Consider the following 18,429-nt stretch of genomic DNA (forward strand, 5'->3'; position numbering starts at 1 on the left):
CTCCCTTGTTACTATTTGAACAAGTTCCACACCCATTACGGTAGCAAAGCCTTTTTTTTAAGGTTCCTTCCAAATGTCACAAAAAAGCATATAGATAGACTTTTTTTTTAAAAAAAGAAAGAAAGAGTTGATGTCTATATTTAGAAGCTAAAAATGTTAAAAAATTAATTGTGTAAGTCATAAAATTTGCTGCATGCCCCACTTTATTAAAATATCACACCTGAACATTCACTACCTGACAGGTAAAGCCCCCCCCCCCCCCCCCCCCCCAGTAAACATTGGCTCACTGGCAACTGTGGCCGAGCAGTTCTAGGCACTTCAGTCTTGAACCGCACGATTGCTATGTTCACAGGTTCGAATCCTGCCTCGGGCAGGAATGTATGTGATGTCCTTAGGTTAGTAAGGTTTAAGCAGTTCTAAGTTCTAGGGTCGAAGTAGAGAGGATATAAAATGTAGACTGGCAATGGCAAGGAAATCGTTTCTGAAGAAGAGAAATTTGTTAACATCGAGTATAGATTTAAGTGTCAGGAAGTCGTTTCTGAAAGTATTTGTATGGAGTGTAGCCATGTATGGAAGTGAAACATGGACGATAACCAGTTTGGACAAGAAGAGAATAGAAGCTTTCGAAATGTGGTGCTACAGAAGAATGCTGAAGATAAGGTGGGTAGATCATGTAACTAATGAGGAGGTATTGAATAGGATTGGGGAGAAAAGAAGTTTGTGGCACAACTTGACTAGAAGAAGGGATCGGTTGGTAGGACATGTTTTGAGGCATCAAGGGATCACAAATTTAGCATTGGAGGGCAGCGTGGAGGGTAAAAATCGTAGAGGGAGACCAAGAGATGAATACACTAAGCAGATTCAGAAGGATGTAGGTTGCAGTAGGTACTGGGAGATGAAGAAGCTTGCACAGGATAGAGTAGCATGGAGAGCTGCATCAAACCAGTCTCAGGACTGAAGACCACAACAACAACAACAAGTTCTAGGGGACTGATGATCTCAGATGTTAAGTTCCATAGTGCTCAGAGCCATTTTTGAAACATTGCCTAATGTGAATGTTACTTTGCACATGTACACACCATTGGTAGGTATGTAAATGATTAGAATTGCAGTGCTTTGTGACAGGGAAAACGACCACAACAATAGATTGGTGTTGTTCATGTTTAGTGTTGTTACAAGGGCAGATAGGATATATAAGAGATGTGAATAGCATTAGAAGTTGACTGATCACTGTGAAGGATGCAGATATGCTGTGTACCTGTGTGAAACATCATTATCAGCAGATGACAATTTGTTATGTGCTTCATTGTGTGTCTCCATTTCCCTGTATGGTTGAATCATGTGTTAACCAATTTTAGAGCATTTGGATATGCCACAGACATAACTATGGAGGCAGTGTGAGAGAGTCAATGCTCTATCTGAAAACTTCACTATAGGTATATCATTTAATTTCTACGACTAAAGTTCATCTTCCATACTTCCTGACCATTCATGCAATCTCCTCCACCATTCCCCACTGCCACCCTGCGCATTTTCTTGTCAGTTGTTTGCAACACTTTTCCATTGATTTATCAAACAGTGGAAGATTCAGGATGAAATATAACAATATTATGAAGAGGATAGATGCTACTCACCATATAGCAAAGGTGCTGAGTTGCACATAGGCACAACCAAAAAGGCACACACACACGCATGCATGCACGCACACACACACACACACACACACACACACACACACACACACACACACACACATACAAACACGCACACACACACACACATGCACATACCAAAATGCAACTAGCATACACATGACCACCCTCTCTGGCAGCTGAAGCCAGACTACGAGCAGTAGCACATGGTGGGAGAGGAAACCGGGTGGGGTTAAGGAGGAGGCTGCAGTCGGGAGGGGGAGGAATAGCAGGGTAGGGGTGGGGAACAGTAAAGTGCTGTCAGTGGGAGAATGCAGGGATGAGGTGGAGAGTTGGTAGGGCAGTTAGGTGCAGTTGGGAGGTTAGATGGAAGGTGGGGGTGAGAGGGAGGGTAGCAGAAATGGAGAGAAGTAAAAAGACTGGGTGTGTTGGTGGAATAGAGGATTGTGTAATGCTGTGTAAGGAAGGCACTCAATGGGTAACAACAATCACTAACAAAGATTGATGCCAAGAAGGTTATGGGAATGTAGGATATATTGCAGGGAGAATTCCCACTTGCAAAATTCAGAAAAGTGAAAAAATACATAAGTTATGAATAAAATCTTTATTATATATTTATTTATTTGCATTTTTTTCCAGCACCATGGATCTTTGCTGTTTCCATCTGCATCAATACAGAAAAGTTTCTTATCACTATCAAGAATTCAGTCCCATATACTGTGTGTGTGTGTGTGTGTGTGTGTGTGTGTGTGCCTTTTTGGTTGTGCCTATCTGCAACTCAGCACCTCTGCTATATGGTGAGTAGCAACTGTCCTCTTCAAAATATTGTTGCTTGGCTCATGGAATCCCCCCAAATTGCCTTACCATCAAATTATCCATCTCTGGCTGCCACCCTTCCTTCCACAATGACCTCCATCTGTTCAGATTCTGCCAGTCCTTAACAGAGACCTGCAAAACCATGTTAATCAAACCTGAACCTCCTCACAATACCTTTTCTCCATCTGTAAAATTCTCCTGCTATGCAATCCCAAAAAAGTGGATCCCATATCATACATTGAAACTCTTGCCCTCCAGGAACTAGTGCAACATGCACATCACCACCTCAAAAAATTCTCCACCCTCCTCACTTCCTAATGTCATCTTGAACTGCCACTGTCCACCACCTCTACAACAAACTCCAATCCTCCCCCACATCCTCTCATGGCTGACGAACACTGTCTCACAGACCTACTACATTTACCTGATCCTAAAAAATACCCTCCCACCACCATACAGAATTCAGCACCTAAACAATCCCAAAATGCAGTTTTGAACCTTTCCTCCAAAAGCCTTAACCCCATAGAAATATCAGTCCTTTCCAAAAACCTCATCTCTTTCCCAACTCCCAAATTCAATCATGCAAGACTTGTTAAAGACCTTTTCTCCTTCTCCCAGTCCCTAAGTGCAAACACCTTTTTGCCACCAACCCTACCAATCAGACTCAACCAAAGAAAAATGTTGAATGCCGCCTGATTCAGTTCACTCCTCCATTCAACCATGATCCACCCCCACTACCCCCAAATCACCCCCTGCTAACTTTACAAAATTTCTTAACCTCAAACCGCACCTCACCATTATTCCCCAAATCTCTCAATGTGAAACTAACCTTACATCTGCAGAAAGAACCTCAATCCACCACCTAAAAACTGATGCCAACTGTATAATCCTAACTGTTGACAAAGGCTCCACCATTGTTCTTTTGAAATGCAAGGATTACCTTGCAGAAGGACTCTGCCAGTTGTCAGATTCATCCACCAAGAAACCCTACCACAGTGACACCATTCCAGAAATCCAGCAGGATCTTCAGTCTCTCCTCAAATTCTTTGACCCATCCCATAACCTCTCCTTGGGGCCCATCTATCTCTCCTCACCCCTAGCACTCCTTGGACTCCTACCTTTTACATGCTTCCAAAAGTCCATAAACCCAATCACCGAGGACACCCCATTGTGGCCGGTTACTGTGCCCCCACTGAGAGAATCTCTGCTCTCATAGACCAGCACTTTCAGCCTATTACCCGTTGCCTACCCCCTTGTATAAAAGAGACTAACAGCTTCCTCCACCAACTCTCCACAGCTCCTGTTCTTTTAGTACATGCTGCCCATGGCTGTATCATTACTGAACATTCCCTTTCTCAATGCCCAACAGATTCCAAACCAACAATCTCCTTCCTAATCGCCATGACCAAGTATATTCTCATCCACAATACTCCTCCTTTGGAGGCATAACCTACAAAAAATCTGGGGTATGGCTATCTGAGATGGAACCATCCTGTGCCAGGCTATTTATTGGCCATCCAGAAGAATCCTTCCTGAACACCCAGAATCCCAAACCCCTAACCTGGTTTATATTTATTGATGACATCTTCATGATCTGGATTCCTCCAGAACCTCAGCACCTTCTCCCCCATTTGCTTCACCTGGTCCTACTTCACCCAACAAGTCACCTTCCTCAATGTTCACCTCCATGTCAAAAGATGACTACATCAGTACCCCTGTCCATATCAAATCTACCAATCACCAGCAATACTTCCACTTTGATAGCTGCTGCCCATTCCATACCAAGATGTCCCTAAAATATAGCCTAGCCACCAGAGGCCATCACATCTACAGTGATGAGTGATACCTCTCCAAAATACTGAGTGTCTCACTGAGTCCTTTATGGGTCACAATTACCCTCCCAACCTTGTACAAAAACTTCCAGCTCCACTCCCCTCAAAACCTCAAAATTCCAATCAACACAATCTGGAACCACAACACCCTAATTCAGTAGTTAACCTTTCCTCCAAACCTCTCTCCCAAACTGAAACCTCTGTCCTCTCCAAAGGCCTCACCTTCAGTCCCACTCCCAGATTCAACCAAACAGTCCTTGTCAAAGATTTACTGTCCTACACCCGTACTCTCTGCTGGAAATATCACTTTGCCGTGAAGAAAAATGATCCTAATCCTACTCCTAATGATCCAACTCCCCAAGACACTATCCAAATTGAACCCTGCCTGGAACAGTTCCGTCCTCCATCAGAGCGGGACCCACCTCCTCTTCCTCAAAATCACCCTCTCCCAACCTTCCAGGAATTTCTGACTTCCAGCCTTGCCTCTCAATCCTTCTTAAAAAACCTTAATCCTACTCCCAACATCACCACTGCTGAAGCCCAGGCTATCCGTGATCTGAAGGCTGACCGATCCATCGTCATTCTTCCGGCGGACAAAGGTTCCACGACAGTGGTACTTGATCATCGGGAGTATGTGGCTGAGGGACTGCTTCAGCTTTCAGACAACACTACATAAAAAGTTTGCCAAGGTAATCCCATTCCTGATGTCCAGGTGGAGCTTCAAGGAATCCTCAGAACCTTAGGCCCCCTACAAAACCTTTCACCTGACTCCATCAACCTCCTGACCCCACCAACACCCAGCACCCCTACCTTCTACCTTCTTCCTAAAATTCACAAACCCAATCATCCCAGATGCCCCATTGTAGCTGGTTACCAAGCCCCCACAGAACGTATCTCTGCCTATGTAGATCAACACCTTCAACCCATTACATGCAGTCTCCCATCCTTCATGAAAGACACCAACCACTTTCTCGAATGCCTGGAATCCCTACACAGTCTGTTACCCCCGGAAACCATCCTTGCAACCATTGATACCACTTCCTTATACACAAATATTCCGCACGTCCAGGGCCTCGCTGCGATGGAGCCCTTCTTTCATGCCGATCACCTGCCACCCTACCTAAAATCTCTTTCCTCATTACCTTAGCCAGCTTCATCCTGACCCACAACTTCTTCACTTTCGAAGGCCAGACATACCAACAATTAAAGGGAACAGCCATGGGTACCAGGATGGCCCCCTCGTACGCCAACCTATTCATGGGTCGCTTAGAGGAAGCCTTCTTGGTTACCCAGGCCTGCCAACCCAAAGTTTGGAACAGATTTATTGATGACATCTTCATGATCTGGACTCACAGTGAAGAACAACTCCAGAACTTCCTCTCCAACCTCAACTCCTTTGGTTCCATCAGATTCACCTGGTCCTACTCCAAATCCCATACCACTTTCCTTGACATTGACCTCCACCTGTCCAATGGCCAACTTCACACGTCCGTCCACATCAAACCCACCAACAAGCAACAGTACCTCCATTATGACAGCTGCCACCCATTACACATCAAACGGTCTCTTCCCTACAGCCTAGGTCTTCGTGGCAAACGAAACTGCTCCGGTCCGGAATCCCTGAACCATTACACCAACAACCTGAAAACAGCTTTCGCATCCCGCAACTACCCTCCCAAGCTGGTGCAGAAGCAAATAACCAGAGCCACTTCCTCATCTCCTCAAACCCAGAACCTCCCACAGAAGAACCCCAAAAGTGCCCCACTTGTGACAGGATACTTTCCGGGACTGGATCAGACTCTGAATGTGGCTCTCCAGCAGGGATACGACTTCCTCAAATCCTGCCCTGAAATGAGATCCATCCTTCATGAAATCCTCCCCACTCCACCAAGAGTGTCTTTCTGCCGTCCACCTAACCTTCGTAACCTCTTAGTTCATCCCTGTGAAATCCCCAAACCACCTTCCCTACCCTCTGGCTCTTACCCTTGTAACCACCCCCGGTGTAAAACCTGTTCCATGCACCCTCTTACCACCACCTACTCCTGTCCTGTAACCCGGAAGGTGTACACGATCAAAGGCAGAGCCACGTGTGAAAGCACCCACGTGACTTACCAACTGACCTGCCTACATTGTGAAGCTTTCTATGTGGGAATGACCAGCAACAAACTGTCCATTCTCATGAATGGACACAGGCAGACAGTGTTTGTTGGTAATGAGGATCACCCTGTGGCTAAACATGCCTTGGTGCACGGCCAGCACATCTTGGCACAGTGTTACACCATCCAGGTTATCTGGATACTTCCCACTAACACCAACCTGTCAGAACTCCGGAGATGGGAACTTGCCCTTCAGTATATCCTCTCTTCTCGTTATCCGCCAATCCTCAATCTCCGCTAATTTCTATTTGCTGCCACTCATACCTCACCTGTCTTTCAACAACATCTTTGCCTCAGTACTTCTGCCTCGACTGACATCTCTGCCCAAACTCTTTGTCTTTAAATATGTCTGCTTGTGTCTGTATGTGTGGATGGATATGTGTGTGTGTGCGAGTGTTTACCTGTCCTTTTTTCCCCCTAAGGTAAGTGTTTCCGCTCCCGGGATTGGAATGACTCCTTACCCTCTCCCTTAAAACACACATCCTTTCATCTTCCCCTCTCCTTCCCTCTTTCCTTTCGAAGCAACCATTGGTTGCGAAAGCTTGAATTTTGTGTGTATGCTTGTGTTTGTTTGTGTGTCTATCGACTTGCCAGCACTTTCGTTTGGTAAGTCACATCATCTTTGTTTTTAGATATATTTTTCCCACGTGGAATGTTTCCCTCTATTATATTCATGATATTGTTTCATTGATTTATGAAATTTTTACTTTTTGATGGCATGAATTAGTGTTTTCTCTCTTATAGAAGAAACTATTCAGAATTTTTAAAAATGTACAAAATTGCCTTCACTATACAAGATAATATTAGTTTTTGTATAAAATAATTATAATAATTTCATGTTTTTGAATATCTATTCAAATGCATAATTAGTTTGTGGAGATTTTCTTTAGAATAAAATTATATGGACAGTCATATGCAATTTCTTGCCTTTCTTTATTTGTATAATTTCTGTGTTTAGCATGTGGAATGGTCCGACCTCAACACATCCCTCTTATAGCTGGTGGTGAAGCTGTGCAACACAGAGAATTTCCATGGCATGTGGCAATTTATAAAAATGTGGAAAATATTTACAAATACATTTGTGGTGGTTCTTTGATTTCTCTTAAATATGTACTGTCATGTAAGTATCTGTCTTTCTAAAGTTTTCTAATTTTTAGTATGAAACATTTGTCACACTGTACTTCTGAAACACTTTTCTTCCATTCACTCTAGTTATCTTCCAGGATTTGTTGTAATTTCACCTTCCCTCCAGTATAAATGTATCTTATCTATATATTTTAATTTAGTGTTTACCTTTTGTGTTCTATTTTATTGTTTATTACCCATTGCCTTCTTCACCCTGCCTGCCTTTTTATGTACTGTTTTCCTTCTTTCCATCCCCCCCCCCCCCCCTCCTTCCCCAAGATAAAAAAATCCCTTTACACTGCATTGCACTTACTTGCTGCCACAGCTGTTGCTGCAGCTTTGGCTATTTAAATCTTTAGCATTGTTTTGATAATGTTTTTAATTAAAAATAATGATTATTGATATCACTGAGATATTTTTCTTAAATTAGTGAAGTAAACTGTATTTTTATTTTCTTTAGCTGCTATTTGCTTCTGGAACAATGCAAAGTATGTGAAATATCCTGAGGAGCTTTTCAGAGTAATAGCAGGAAAATTTCACAGTAGCTACACCACTAAAGATCCTGGCCAACAAGAACGAGCAGTAAGTAAATGATGAGAAGGTTCACTGTCATGCTCATGTAGGGTGTTAGAAAACTTTATTTGTCAGTCTTTTCATTTTTGGTAAACTGAGTCATAAAAGCTGAAGAAATTGTGGTATATGAAAACATTTATTAAATTCCTTATTCGAAATGAGAATAATAGTCTGCTGTTGTTTGTCGTAGACTGATAATGATATTAATTTAGCCTTCAGGTTCCTGAGCATATTTGTTTACTGTGGAATGTGAGAAGAATGTATCCTAAACCATCACCAGGTAATGTACTGGCTCTAAAACATTTTACAGTGCATTACTTCTGTCATCTTGTCTCACTATCTTTAATAACTGAATTGTAATTTTTAATTTTCCTATTGCACTCACCATTTCTTTTTCTGGCTGGATTTCACATTTCTGTTACTGTGGATAGTAATTAAGTTAAACTGGCATATTTTCTGAGCCTTAAGATGCTGTTTTTAACTGCTTTTAACTATATTTCGAGTGAAAGGAATTTTCTAGAACAGTTTTCTGTACTGAATAATTGCCAAGCATTTTAGACATGGGACTGAGTTTATGCAATGTTCGCTGTAAGTCTTAAAACTAGTTATTCATCAACAGCTGTGACATTTGGCTCAACTTAGTGAGACTGTCATTTAAAAAACACACAAAATGTACAATCCACATGTCTGAAGGTAGTCATGTTTTTAAAGTAATTCCTAAACTAATCTATAGTCAACTATCCAATGGAAGCTTAGGCTTTGGCTGAAATGCTTGAATTTAAGTAAGAAAATTTGTAATTCCTGTGTTGATACTAGACCCACTCATCATGCTGTTGGAGAGTTCACCATAAGGACAATTCAGAGTGACGATGTGTATCAGTGACACAGAAGAAACATTTTTATCAATTTAATAAGGAATTCTAAACTAACAGCACTTTTTAAGAAGCAGTAAATAAGCATCACATTCAAGAAATCTTTCACATAGAAGAATCACACAAACATCCCGTCATTTGACCATCAGACAGACTCCCATATGGATGACATAATAATAAGCATACCTAGCATAGAGAAACAACTGAAAGAATTGAAAGCAAATAAATCACCAAGTCCAGATGGAATCCCAGTTCGATTTTACAAAGAGTGCTCTGTGTCATTGGCTCCTTGCCTATCTCACGTTTATCATGAGCCTCTTGGTCAACTTGAAGTCACAAGTGACTAGAAAAAAGTGCAGATGCCTTCAATATGTAAGAAGGGTAAAAGAATGGAGCCGCAAAATTACAGGCCAATATCCCTGTTTGCTGCAGAATCCTTGAGCATATTCTCAGTTTGAATATAATAAACTTTTTTTGACTCTGAGAAGCTTATGTGTACGAATCAGCATTGTTTTAGAAAGCATCACTCATGTGAAACTCAGCTTGTCCTATTCTCATGTGACATACTGTGAACTGTGAATGAAGGGAATAGAACCCAGTATGTTGTCCTTGATGGTGAGTTTCATCAAGACAACAGTATTGTCAAGAGTGCCCCAGAGAAGTCTGATAGAACCACTGTTGTTCTCTGTGTACATAAGATTTTTCAGACTGGGTGGGCAACAATCTACAGTTATTTACTGGTGATGCCATGGTGTATTGTAAAGAGTCGAAGTTGAGTGACTGTAGGAAGATACAAGATGACTTAGACAAAATTTCCAGAAGGTGTGATGTATGGCAGCTAGGCCTAAATGTGGAAAAATATAAACTGATGCAGTTGAGTAAGAAGATCAATGTTCAGATACAGTATTATTAGTGTTGTGCTTGACACAGTCAAGTCTTTAAAATATCGTGGCATAATGGCTGCAAAGTGATATGAGGCGGAACGAGAATGTGAGGACTATGGTAAGGAAGGTGAATGGTTGACTTCGGTTTATTGGGAGAATTTCAGGAAAGGTGGCCCACTTGTAAAGGAGATCGTATATAGGATGCTAGTGTGATCTTTTCTTGAGTACTATTCAAGTGGTCGGGATCTGTAGCAGGTCAGATTGAAGGAAGATTTTGAAGCAATTCAGAGGCAGACTTCTAGATTTGTTGCTGGTAGCTTTGAACAACACGTAAGTGTTACGAAGATGCTTCAGTAACTCAAATGGGTATCACTGAAGTGAATGTGAGGTTCTTTTTCAGAAACACCATTGAGAAAATTTAGAGAACTGTTATTTGAAGCTAAATGCTGAATAGTTCTACTGCCACCAACATACATTGCACTTAAAGAGGCAAAGATAAGATATGAGAAATTAGGGCTCATACGGATGCATGTACCCAGTCGTTTTTCCCTCACTCTATTTTTGATTGGAGCAGGAAAGGAAATGACAAGTAGTGGTACAGGGACCTTATGCCATGCACAGTAGGGTGGCTTGCGGATTATCTATGTAGATGTAGATGTAGATCTGCATCTACAAATGTGTCCCAACTGTGTTGGCATTCTGGCTTGAGATGCTGGAGTTGGCAGACGTGTGTGCATGAGGTGTGCTTGTTTGTGTGTGTGTGAGCGGTGTGTGTGTCTTTCTTTTACTGATGAAGACTCTGGCCGAAGGCTTAATATAAGTGTCTTTTAATAATGCCCATCAGCAACTTAACATGTCTTCTTTATGGTAAGTAGCAATCTGTCTTTTCCTACATTGCTGATGTTACAATTGTGTTCAGTGACCCACCATACAACTTGTGATGGGGATACAGAATGTTGTCCCAATAAGATCATTTTATCTCCTTTCTATGCTGTTTGTGTATGATATGCAAGTAGGAAGATCATTGACTTCCATCTGAGTTAGCCAGATTTCTCTAATTTTACCATTGTGGGCAGTAAAAGAACCTGATTTTTCTGCACCCTAACTCTTACCCTATCCAAGCATGAGCTTCATCTGTAAACAGGACATTAAGACTCAACCTCCCTTTCAGACACACAGTGTATATTGAAGGAAGAAATAATGCATTTCATGTAATGTCTTCCACTGCATTTTTTGTGCACTTCTGTGAAGTTTTTTGCTGCTGAATTGTGGCTTCTCAGGATTTTTTCAATAAATTTTTTTCATTAAATCAAAGCCTGACACATGATTTCCTCAATATAAAACTTATGTACTTTAGTAATTCCACCTCAAAAAGCTCCAAATAGAAGGTCTTAGGAATTTTATGGGTGTTTAAATGCCAATTGTATATTCAAATAAAATGGTATCTTTTATTTTATTTTTATTTATCTGCATCTGTATTCAGAATATGTTACCAGTATTTGAGTCAGATGCTGATTGTATACATGTGCATTTGCATCTTCTAATAGTTTCCTAATTATGTAACTTCCGTGTTCAGCTTCATAGAGTTTATCTCTTAGGCCATTTATACATGTGAACAGTAGGAGTCATGTCACACAACACTGATGTATGCCAGGCACTGCTGTCACTTCTGATGATGCCTTGTAATTAAAAGTGATGCAACGAGTTCTTTGCTAAGAAGTCTTCTTTTCACTTAACTTCTATACACAATCATACATGCTAGACTATGTTACTTAGTAACTCATCAAATGAAGAAACCCAGAGAGATGCTAACACTATAAACGTATCTGCACTCTGACTGTTGGAATAGAAGGCTACTATTGACTAGGAAACAAAATAAATTTTGTAACTCTTGTGGGCATGTGTGCATGCAAGAGAGAGAGAGAGAGAGAGAGAGAGAGACTTTCTAAAGCAAAAAGTAATAAGAAAGGTTACTTAACTACTCTCAGACAGAAACGGACAATGCAAAATCCAGGATGGAATATAACAACATTATGAAAAGGATAGTTAATATCCACCATACAGCTGAGTCACAGATAGCCACAACAGAAAGACTCTCAGAAAGTGAACTTTTGACCAAGAAGGCCTACATCAGTAATTGGGGGGGGGGGGGGGGGGACGGACAAAAAACAAAAAAAAAACAAACACACACACACACACACACACACAGACAGACAGGGTGGAGAGAGGGTAGAGCAGCTCTGTGCAGTCAGGAGGTTAGACAATATGTGAGTGGGTGGGGGGGAATCAGGGAAATAGATAAGTAAAAAAACTGTGGGTGTGTTGGCAGAATAGAGGGCTGTTTAGTACTGGAATGGGAACAGGTAAGGGGCTAGATGAGTAAGGACAATGACTAATGAAGGCAGAGGCAAGGGGGGTTATGGGAATGTATGATATATTGTGCAATTCAGAAAAGCTGTTCTTGGTGGGAAGGATTGAGCTGGCACAGGCAGTGAAGCAGTCATTGAAATGAATAATTTTATATTGGGTGGGTGCTCAGCAATGGAGTGGTCCAGCTGTTTCAGGGCCACAGTTAGTCAGTGGCCATTCATGCAGAAAGACAACTTGTTGGTTGTAATGCCCACATAGAATGTGCACAGTGGTTGCAACTTAGTTTGCAGATTTCATGACTGTTTCACAGATCGCCCTCCCTTTGATGGAATAGGTAACACTTGTTACTGGACTGGAGTAAGTTGTGGTGGGAAGATGTGTGGGAGAGGTCTTGCATCGAGGTTGTATGGGAGAGGTTTTGTATCTGAATCTATTAGAGCAATATGAACTGTGAGGCAAGGTTTGGGAGCAGGGATTGTGTAGGGATGGACAAGGTTATTGTGTCGGTTCAGTGGGTGATGGAATACCACTGTGGGAGGGGTGGTAAGGATAGTGGGTAGGACATTCCTCATTTCAGGGCACAACGAGAGGTAGTTGAAAAACCCTGGCATAAAATTTGATTCAGTTCTCCAGTCCTGGGTGGTGCTGAGTCATGAGGAGAATGCACCTCTGTGGCTGGATGGTGTCATTTTGGGAGGTGGTGAGTGACTGGAGAGATAAAGCATGACAGATCTGTTTTTGTAAAAGGTTGTGTGTGTAATTATGGTTTATGAAGGACTCAGGCTCTGAGATCTGTTTTTGTAGAAGGTTAGGAGAGTAATTATGGCACAGAAAGGCCTCAATGAGACCCTCAGTATATTTCGAGAGAGACCACTCATCACTGCAGATGCAATGGCCACAGGTGGTGAGGCAGTGTGGAAGGGACTTTATGATATAGAATGGGTGGCAGTTTTTGGAGTGGATGCATTTATGGTGGCCAGAGACATTGATGTAGCCACCTATGAGGGGGGTCCAATGTCTAGGAAGATGGCTTGTTGGGTGGAGTTGGACCAGGTGAAGCAGATGGGAGGGATGGTGTGGAGGTTCTGGAGGAATGTGGATAGGGTGTCCTTATCCTCAATCCAGATCATGATGTCAACAGTGAATCTGAACCAGGTTAGGGCTTTGGGATTCTGGGTGTTTAGGAAGGATTCCTGTAGATGTCCCATGAACAGGTTGGCATAGGATGGTGCCATGCAGAGGCCCATAGCTGTACTCTGGAGTTCTTTGCAGTTAATTCCTTCAAAGGAGAAGTAATTGTGGGTGAGGGTATTGTTGGTCATGGTAAGTAGGAAGGAAGTTGTAGGTTTGTAATCTTTTGGGCATTGGAAAAGGTAGTGTTTAGTAGTGATAAGGTCAAGGGCAGTGGGAGTGTTAGTGTAAAGGGAGGTGGCATCAGTAGTGACGAGCAGGTGGAGAGTTGGTGGAGGAAATATTTGGTATCTTTTATATAGGAAGTAGGTTACAGTACACTTGTTCGCCCACTGCTTGAATACTGCTCAGCAGTGTGGGATCCGTACCAGATGGGGTTGATGGAGGGGATCAAATGGATCAAATGGATCAAATGGAGAGCGGCGTGCTTCATTGCGGGATCGTTTGGTAATCGTGAAAGCGTTACGGAGATGATAGATTAACTCCAGTGGAAGAATCTGCAGGAGAGACGCTCAGTAACTCAGTACGGGCTTTTGTTGAAGTTTCGAGAACATACCTTCACCGAGGAGTCAAGCAGTAGATTACTCTCTCCTACGTATCTCTCTCGAAGAGATGATGAGGATAAAATCAGAGAGAATAGAGCCCACACAGAGGCATACCAACAATCCTTCTTTCCATGAACAATACGAGACTGGAATAGAAGGGAAAACTGATAGAGGTACTCAAGGTACCGTCTGCCACACACCGTAAGGTGGCTTGTGGAGTATTGATGTAGATGTAGATGTTGATGTAGGTTCCAGGTAATAGGCTGATGGTGTTGGCATGCAAGACCAGAGATTCTCTCAGTTGATGGAACAGTAACCAGCCAAAATGTGTCATCCTGGGTGGTTAGGTTTATGGACTTTAGGAAGCGTGTAGAAGGCAGAAGTGTTGGGGAGTGGTAGGGGTGAGTAGAGAGCTCTACTTTGGGGAGAGGTTCTGTGATGGGCATAAGGATTTCAGTAGCAACTGGAGATCCAGCTGAATTTCTGGAACAGGGTCACCGTGGCAAGGTTTGTAGGTGGAAGTATCTGACAGCTGGTGGAGTCCTTCTACCAGGTAATCCTTGCAGTTCAAAACAACAGTGCTGGAGCCTTTATCCACCAGTAGCATTGGATCAGGATCAGTTTTTGGATGGATGACTGCAGTTCTTTCTGTTGATGTAAGGTTACTTTACATGTTGAGGGATTTGGGGAATGATTGTCAGGCAAGGTTCAAGGTTAAGAAATTCAGGAAATTTAACAGAGGGTGATTTGGGGTCAGATGGGGTGGATCATGGTTGGATGAAGGAGTGAACTGAGTCAGTCACGGTTCAACATTGGTCTTTGGTTGAGTCTGCTTGGTAGGGCTAGTGGTGAAAAAGTATTTTCCACTGTAGGGACTCGGAGGAGGAGGGAAGGTCTTTAACAAGTCCTGCATGATTGAATTTGAGAATGGGGCAAAAGGTGAGGCCTTTGGAAAGGACTGATATTTTGGAAGAAAGGTTTATTACTGTGTTTCTGGTCTTTTTAGGTTCTGGATTCTGCGTGGTGATGGGAGGAAGTTTTTGATGGTAGGAAAAATGTAGTAGGTCAGCGAGATAGATTTTTTCATCTGTGAGGGAACATGGGGCTGATTTGAAGGTTATTGTAGAGGTGGTGGGCATTGGTGGTCCAAGGTGGGAGTAGGAAGTGAGCTTGATGGATAGTTTTTTGACCTGGCATTGTGCATGTTGCTAAAGTTCCTGGACAGCAAAAGTTTCAAAGTGTGATATGCGATCCAGGAATTTGGGGTTGCATAGCAGGATAATTTTACAGATGGAGAGGAGATGTTGCAAGGAGGTTTGGGCCTGATGGACATGGTTTTTCCAGACTGTGTTGATGAGGGCTGGGGAGTGGTGGAATCTGAACTGATGGAGGTCATTGTGGATGGAAGGGTGGCAGCTGGAGATGGATAATTTGATGGTAATGGTAATGCAATTGGGGGCTTCCATGAGCCAAGCAACAATGCAGGAACAGTATGTGTGGCTGGTTATGGCTAGGGGTAAGGATGTTTTTCTGTATTGACACAGATGGAAGGAGCTAGTATCTATGGTAGAGTATAAAAACGTGTAAAAGTATGTAAATAATGTAGAAATATGTCCGTAAAAATAGGCAAAATTATACCCAGACACATGGGAAACATCACAAAAAGGATGAAACAGTTGAAGTAAGGGAAAATAAGATGAAATCTGAGGGAGTAGGCCGATAGCAAAAGGTTAAAACCAACTGAAATTGCAGTGAAGACACAATGAGATCAAAGAAGAAATGGATAAAACAATTTTAATATGAAACTTCCTGGCAGATTAAAACTGTGTGCCAGACCGAGACTCGAACTCGGGACCTTTGCCTTTCGCGGGCAAGTGCTCTACCACTTGCCCGCAAAAGGCAAAGGTCCCGAGTTCGAGTCTTGGTCCGGCACACAGTTTTAATCTGCCAGGAAGTTTCATATCAGCGCACACTCCGCTGCAGAGTGAAAATCTCATTCTGTAATTTTAATATGGGTTGCAGATCTGCAGGTGGATAAGTGTGAAGAAGGGGTATGGCAGATGTGACTAGATGAGGTGAAGTAAGCAGTTGTGAACTGGAATAGAGAGGAGAGGGAATGGGGGAGCGGAGGGGGTTGGGAGTAGTTGGTAGGATGAGATAAAAGTTGTATGGCACAGGAAGGTATGGGAAATAACACACGAAAGTAAATGAGATTGATGCAGGAAGAGCAATAAATCTGAAATTACAGTATTAATGATGTTGGGGTGTGTGTGGGACATGAGATACTGCACCAGCATACAGTTTGCTATTTTAGCCATCTGTTATGTGCAGACATGATGGTTGATACAGTGCAGTCCATAAGTAGTGTGTGCTGTGTGCTTTGCAAGGCAACAAGAGAGACACAGGAAGGAAGAGAAAGGAGGAGAACAGGCACTGAGCATAGTAATGTATTTGAAAATAGTGACAAAGGAAAACAGCACTGAGTTACAGAATACAAGAGAAACCATCAGGCACAATTGAAAAATGGAAGATCCAGGATGGAATGTTGTTGTTGTTGTTGTTGTTGTTGTGGTCTTCAGTCCTTAGACTGGTTTGATGCAGCTCTCCATGCTACTCTATCCTGTGCAAGCTTCTTCATCTCCCAGTACCTACTGCAACCTACATCTTTCTGAATCTGCTTAGTGTATTCATCTCTTGGTCTCCTTCTACAATTTTTACCCTCCACGCTGCCCTCCAATACTAAATTGGTGATCCCTTGATGCCTCAGAGCATGTCCTACCAACCGATCCCTTCTTCTGGTCAAGTTGTGCCACAAACTTCTCTTCTCCCCAATCCTATTCAATACTTCCTCATTAGTTATGTGATCTACCCATCTAAACCTCAGCATTCTTCTGTAGCACCACATTTCGAAAGCTTCTATTCTCTTCTTGTCCAAACTATTTATCGTCCATGTTTCACTTCCATACATGGCTACACTCCATACAAATACTTTCAGAAATGACTTCCTGACACTTAAATCTATACTCAATGTTAACAAATTTCTCTTCTTCAGAAACACTTTCCTTGCCATTGCCAGTCTACATTTTATATCCTCTCTACTTCGACCATCATCAGTTACTTTGCTCCCCAAATACCAAAACTCCTTTACTACTTTAAGTGTCTCATTTCCTAATCTAATTCCGTCAGCATCATCCAACATAATTCAGAAGGATGTAGGTTGCAGTAGGTACTGGGAGATGAAGAAGCTTGCACAGGATAGAGTAGCATGGAGAGCTGCATCAAACCAGTCTCAGGACTGAAGACCACAACAACAACATCCAACATAATTCAACTACATTCCATTATCCTCGTTTTGCTTTTGTTGATGTTCATCTTATATCCTCCTTTCAAGACGCTATCCATTCCATTCAACTGCTCTTCCAAGTCCTTTGCTGTCTCTGACAAAATTACAATGTCATCGGCGAACCTCAGAGTTTTTATTTCTTCTCCATGGATTTTAATACCTACTCCAAATTTTTCTTTTGCTTCCTTTACTGCTTGCTCGATATACAGATTGAATAACATTGGGGAGAGGCTACAACCCTGTCTTACTCCCTTCCCAACAACTGCTTCCCTTTCGTGTCCCTCGACTCTTATAACTGCCATCTGGTTTCTGTACAAATTGTAAATAGCCTTTCACTTCCTGTATTTTATCCCTGCCACCTTCCGAATTTGAAAGAGAGTATTCCAGTCAACATTGTCAAAAGCTTTCTCTAAGTCTACAAATGCTAGAAACGTAGGTTTGCCTTTCCTTAATCTTTCTTCTAAGAACGTAACAATATTATAAAAAGGGCATTTGCTACACACTAAGTAATGGAGATGCTGAGTCACAGTTAGACACTACAAAAAGACTGGAAGAAAGTGAGCTTTTAGCTAACAAGGCGTTTGTCAAAAATAGATTAAATACAAACACTCACACTTATGCAAATGCAACCCACACACATGAGGACAGTCCCTGGCTGCTGAGGCCAGACTGTGAGCAGCAGTGTGTGGTGGGAGAAGCAACTGCATGTTGGGTGTAAGGACGAGGCTGGGGTGTCGAGTCAGAGAGATAGCAGGGTAGGGGGACAGTAAAGTGCTGCATGTGGGAGTGTACAGGGATGAGGCAGAGAGAAAGTAGGGCAGCTAGGTGCAGTCAGGAGGTTAGATGGTGGGCACAGGAGAAGCGTGAGGGGGGGGGGGGGGGTAGTGGAAACGGAGATTATAAAAAGACTGTGGGTGCATAGGTGGAAGAGGGTCATGTCGTGCTGGAATGAGAACATGGAAAGGGATAGATGGGTAAGGGCAATGACTACTGGAGGCTGAAGCCAGGACGGTTATGGGATGTAGGATATATTGCAGAGATAGTTTGCACCTGTGCAGTTCAGAAAAGCT

General features: G+C 42.5%; 1 protein-coding gene across 1 annotated transcript in view; it reads left to right on the forward strand.

The window, feature by feature from the left end:
• Window positions 1–18,429, forward strand: part of LOC126413209 (modular serine protease-like) — a 215,597-nt gene that overhangs the window by 140,378 nt on the left and 56,790 nt on the right. The window contains exons 6-7 of the mRNA XM_050083106.1: window positions 7,415–7,576; window positions 8,042–8,163. Of these exons, the coding sequence (XP_049939063.1) occupies window positions 7,415–7,576; window positions 8,042–8,163 (284 nt within the window). The remainder of the gene's footprint in view (window positions 1–7,414; window positions 7,577–8,041; window positions 8,164–18,429) is intronic.

The sequence above is a fragment of the Schistocerca serialis genome, chromosome 7 (assembly GCF_023864345.2).
Source record: "Schistocerca serialis cubense isolate TAMUIC-IGC-003099 chromosome 7, iqSchSeri2.2, whole genome shotgun sequence".
NCBI classification, from domain to species: Eukaryota; Metazoa; Arthropoda; class Insecta; order Orthoptera; family Acrididae; genus Schistocerca; species Schistocerca serialis.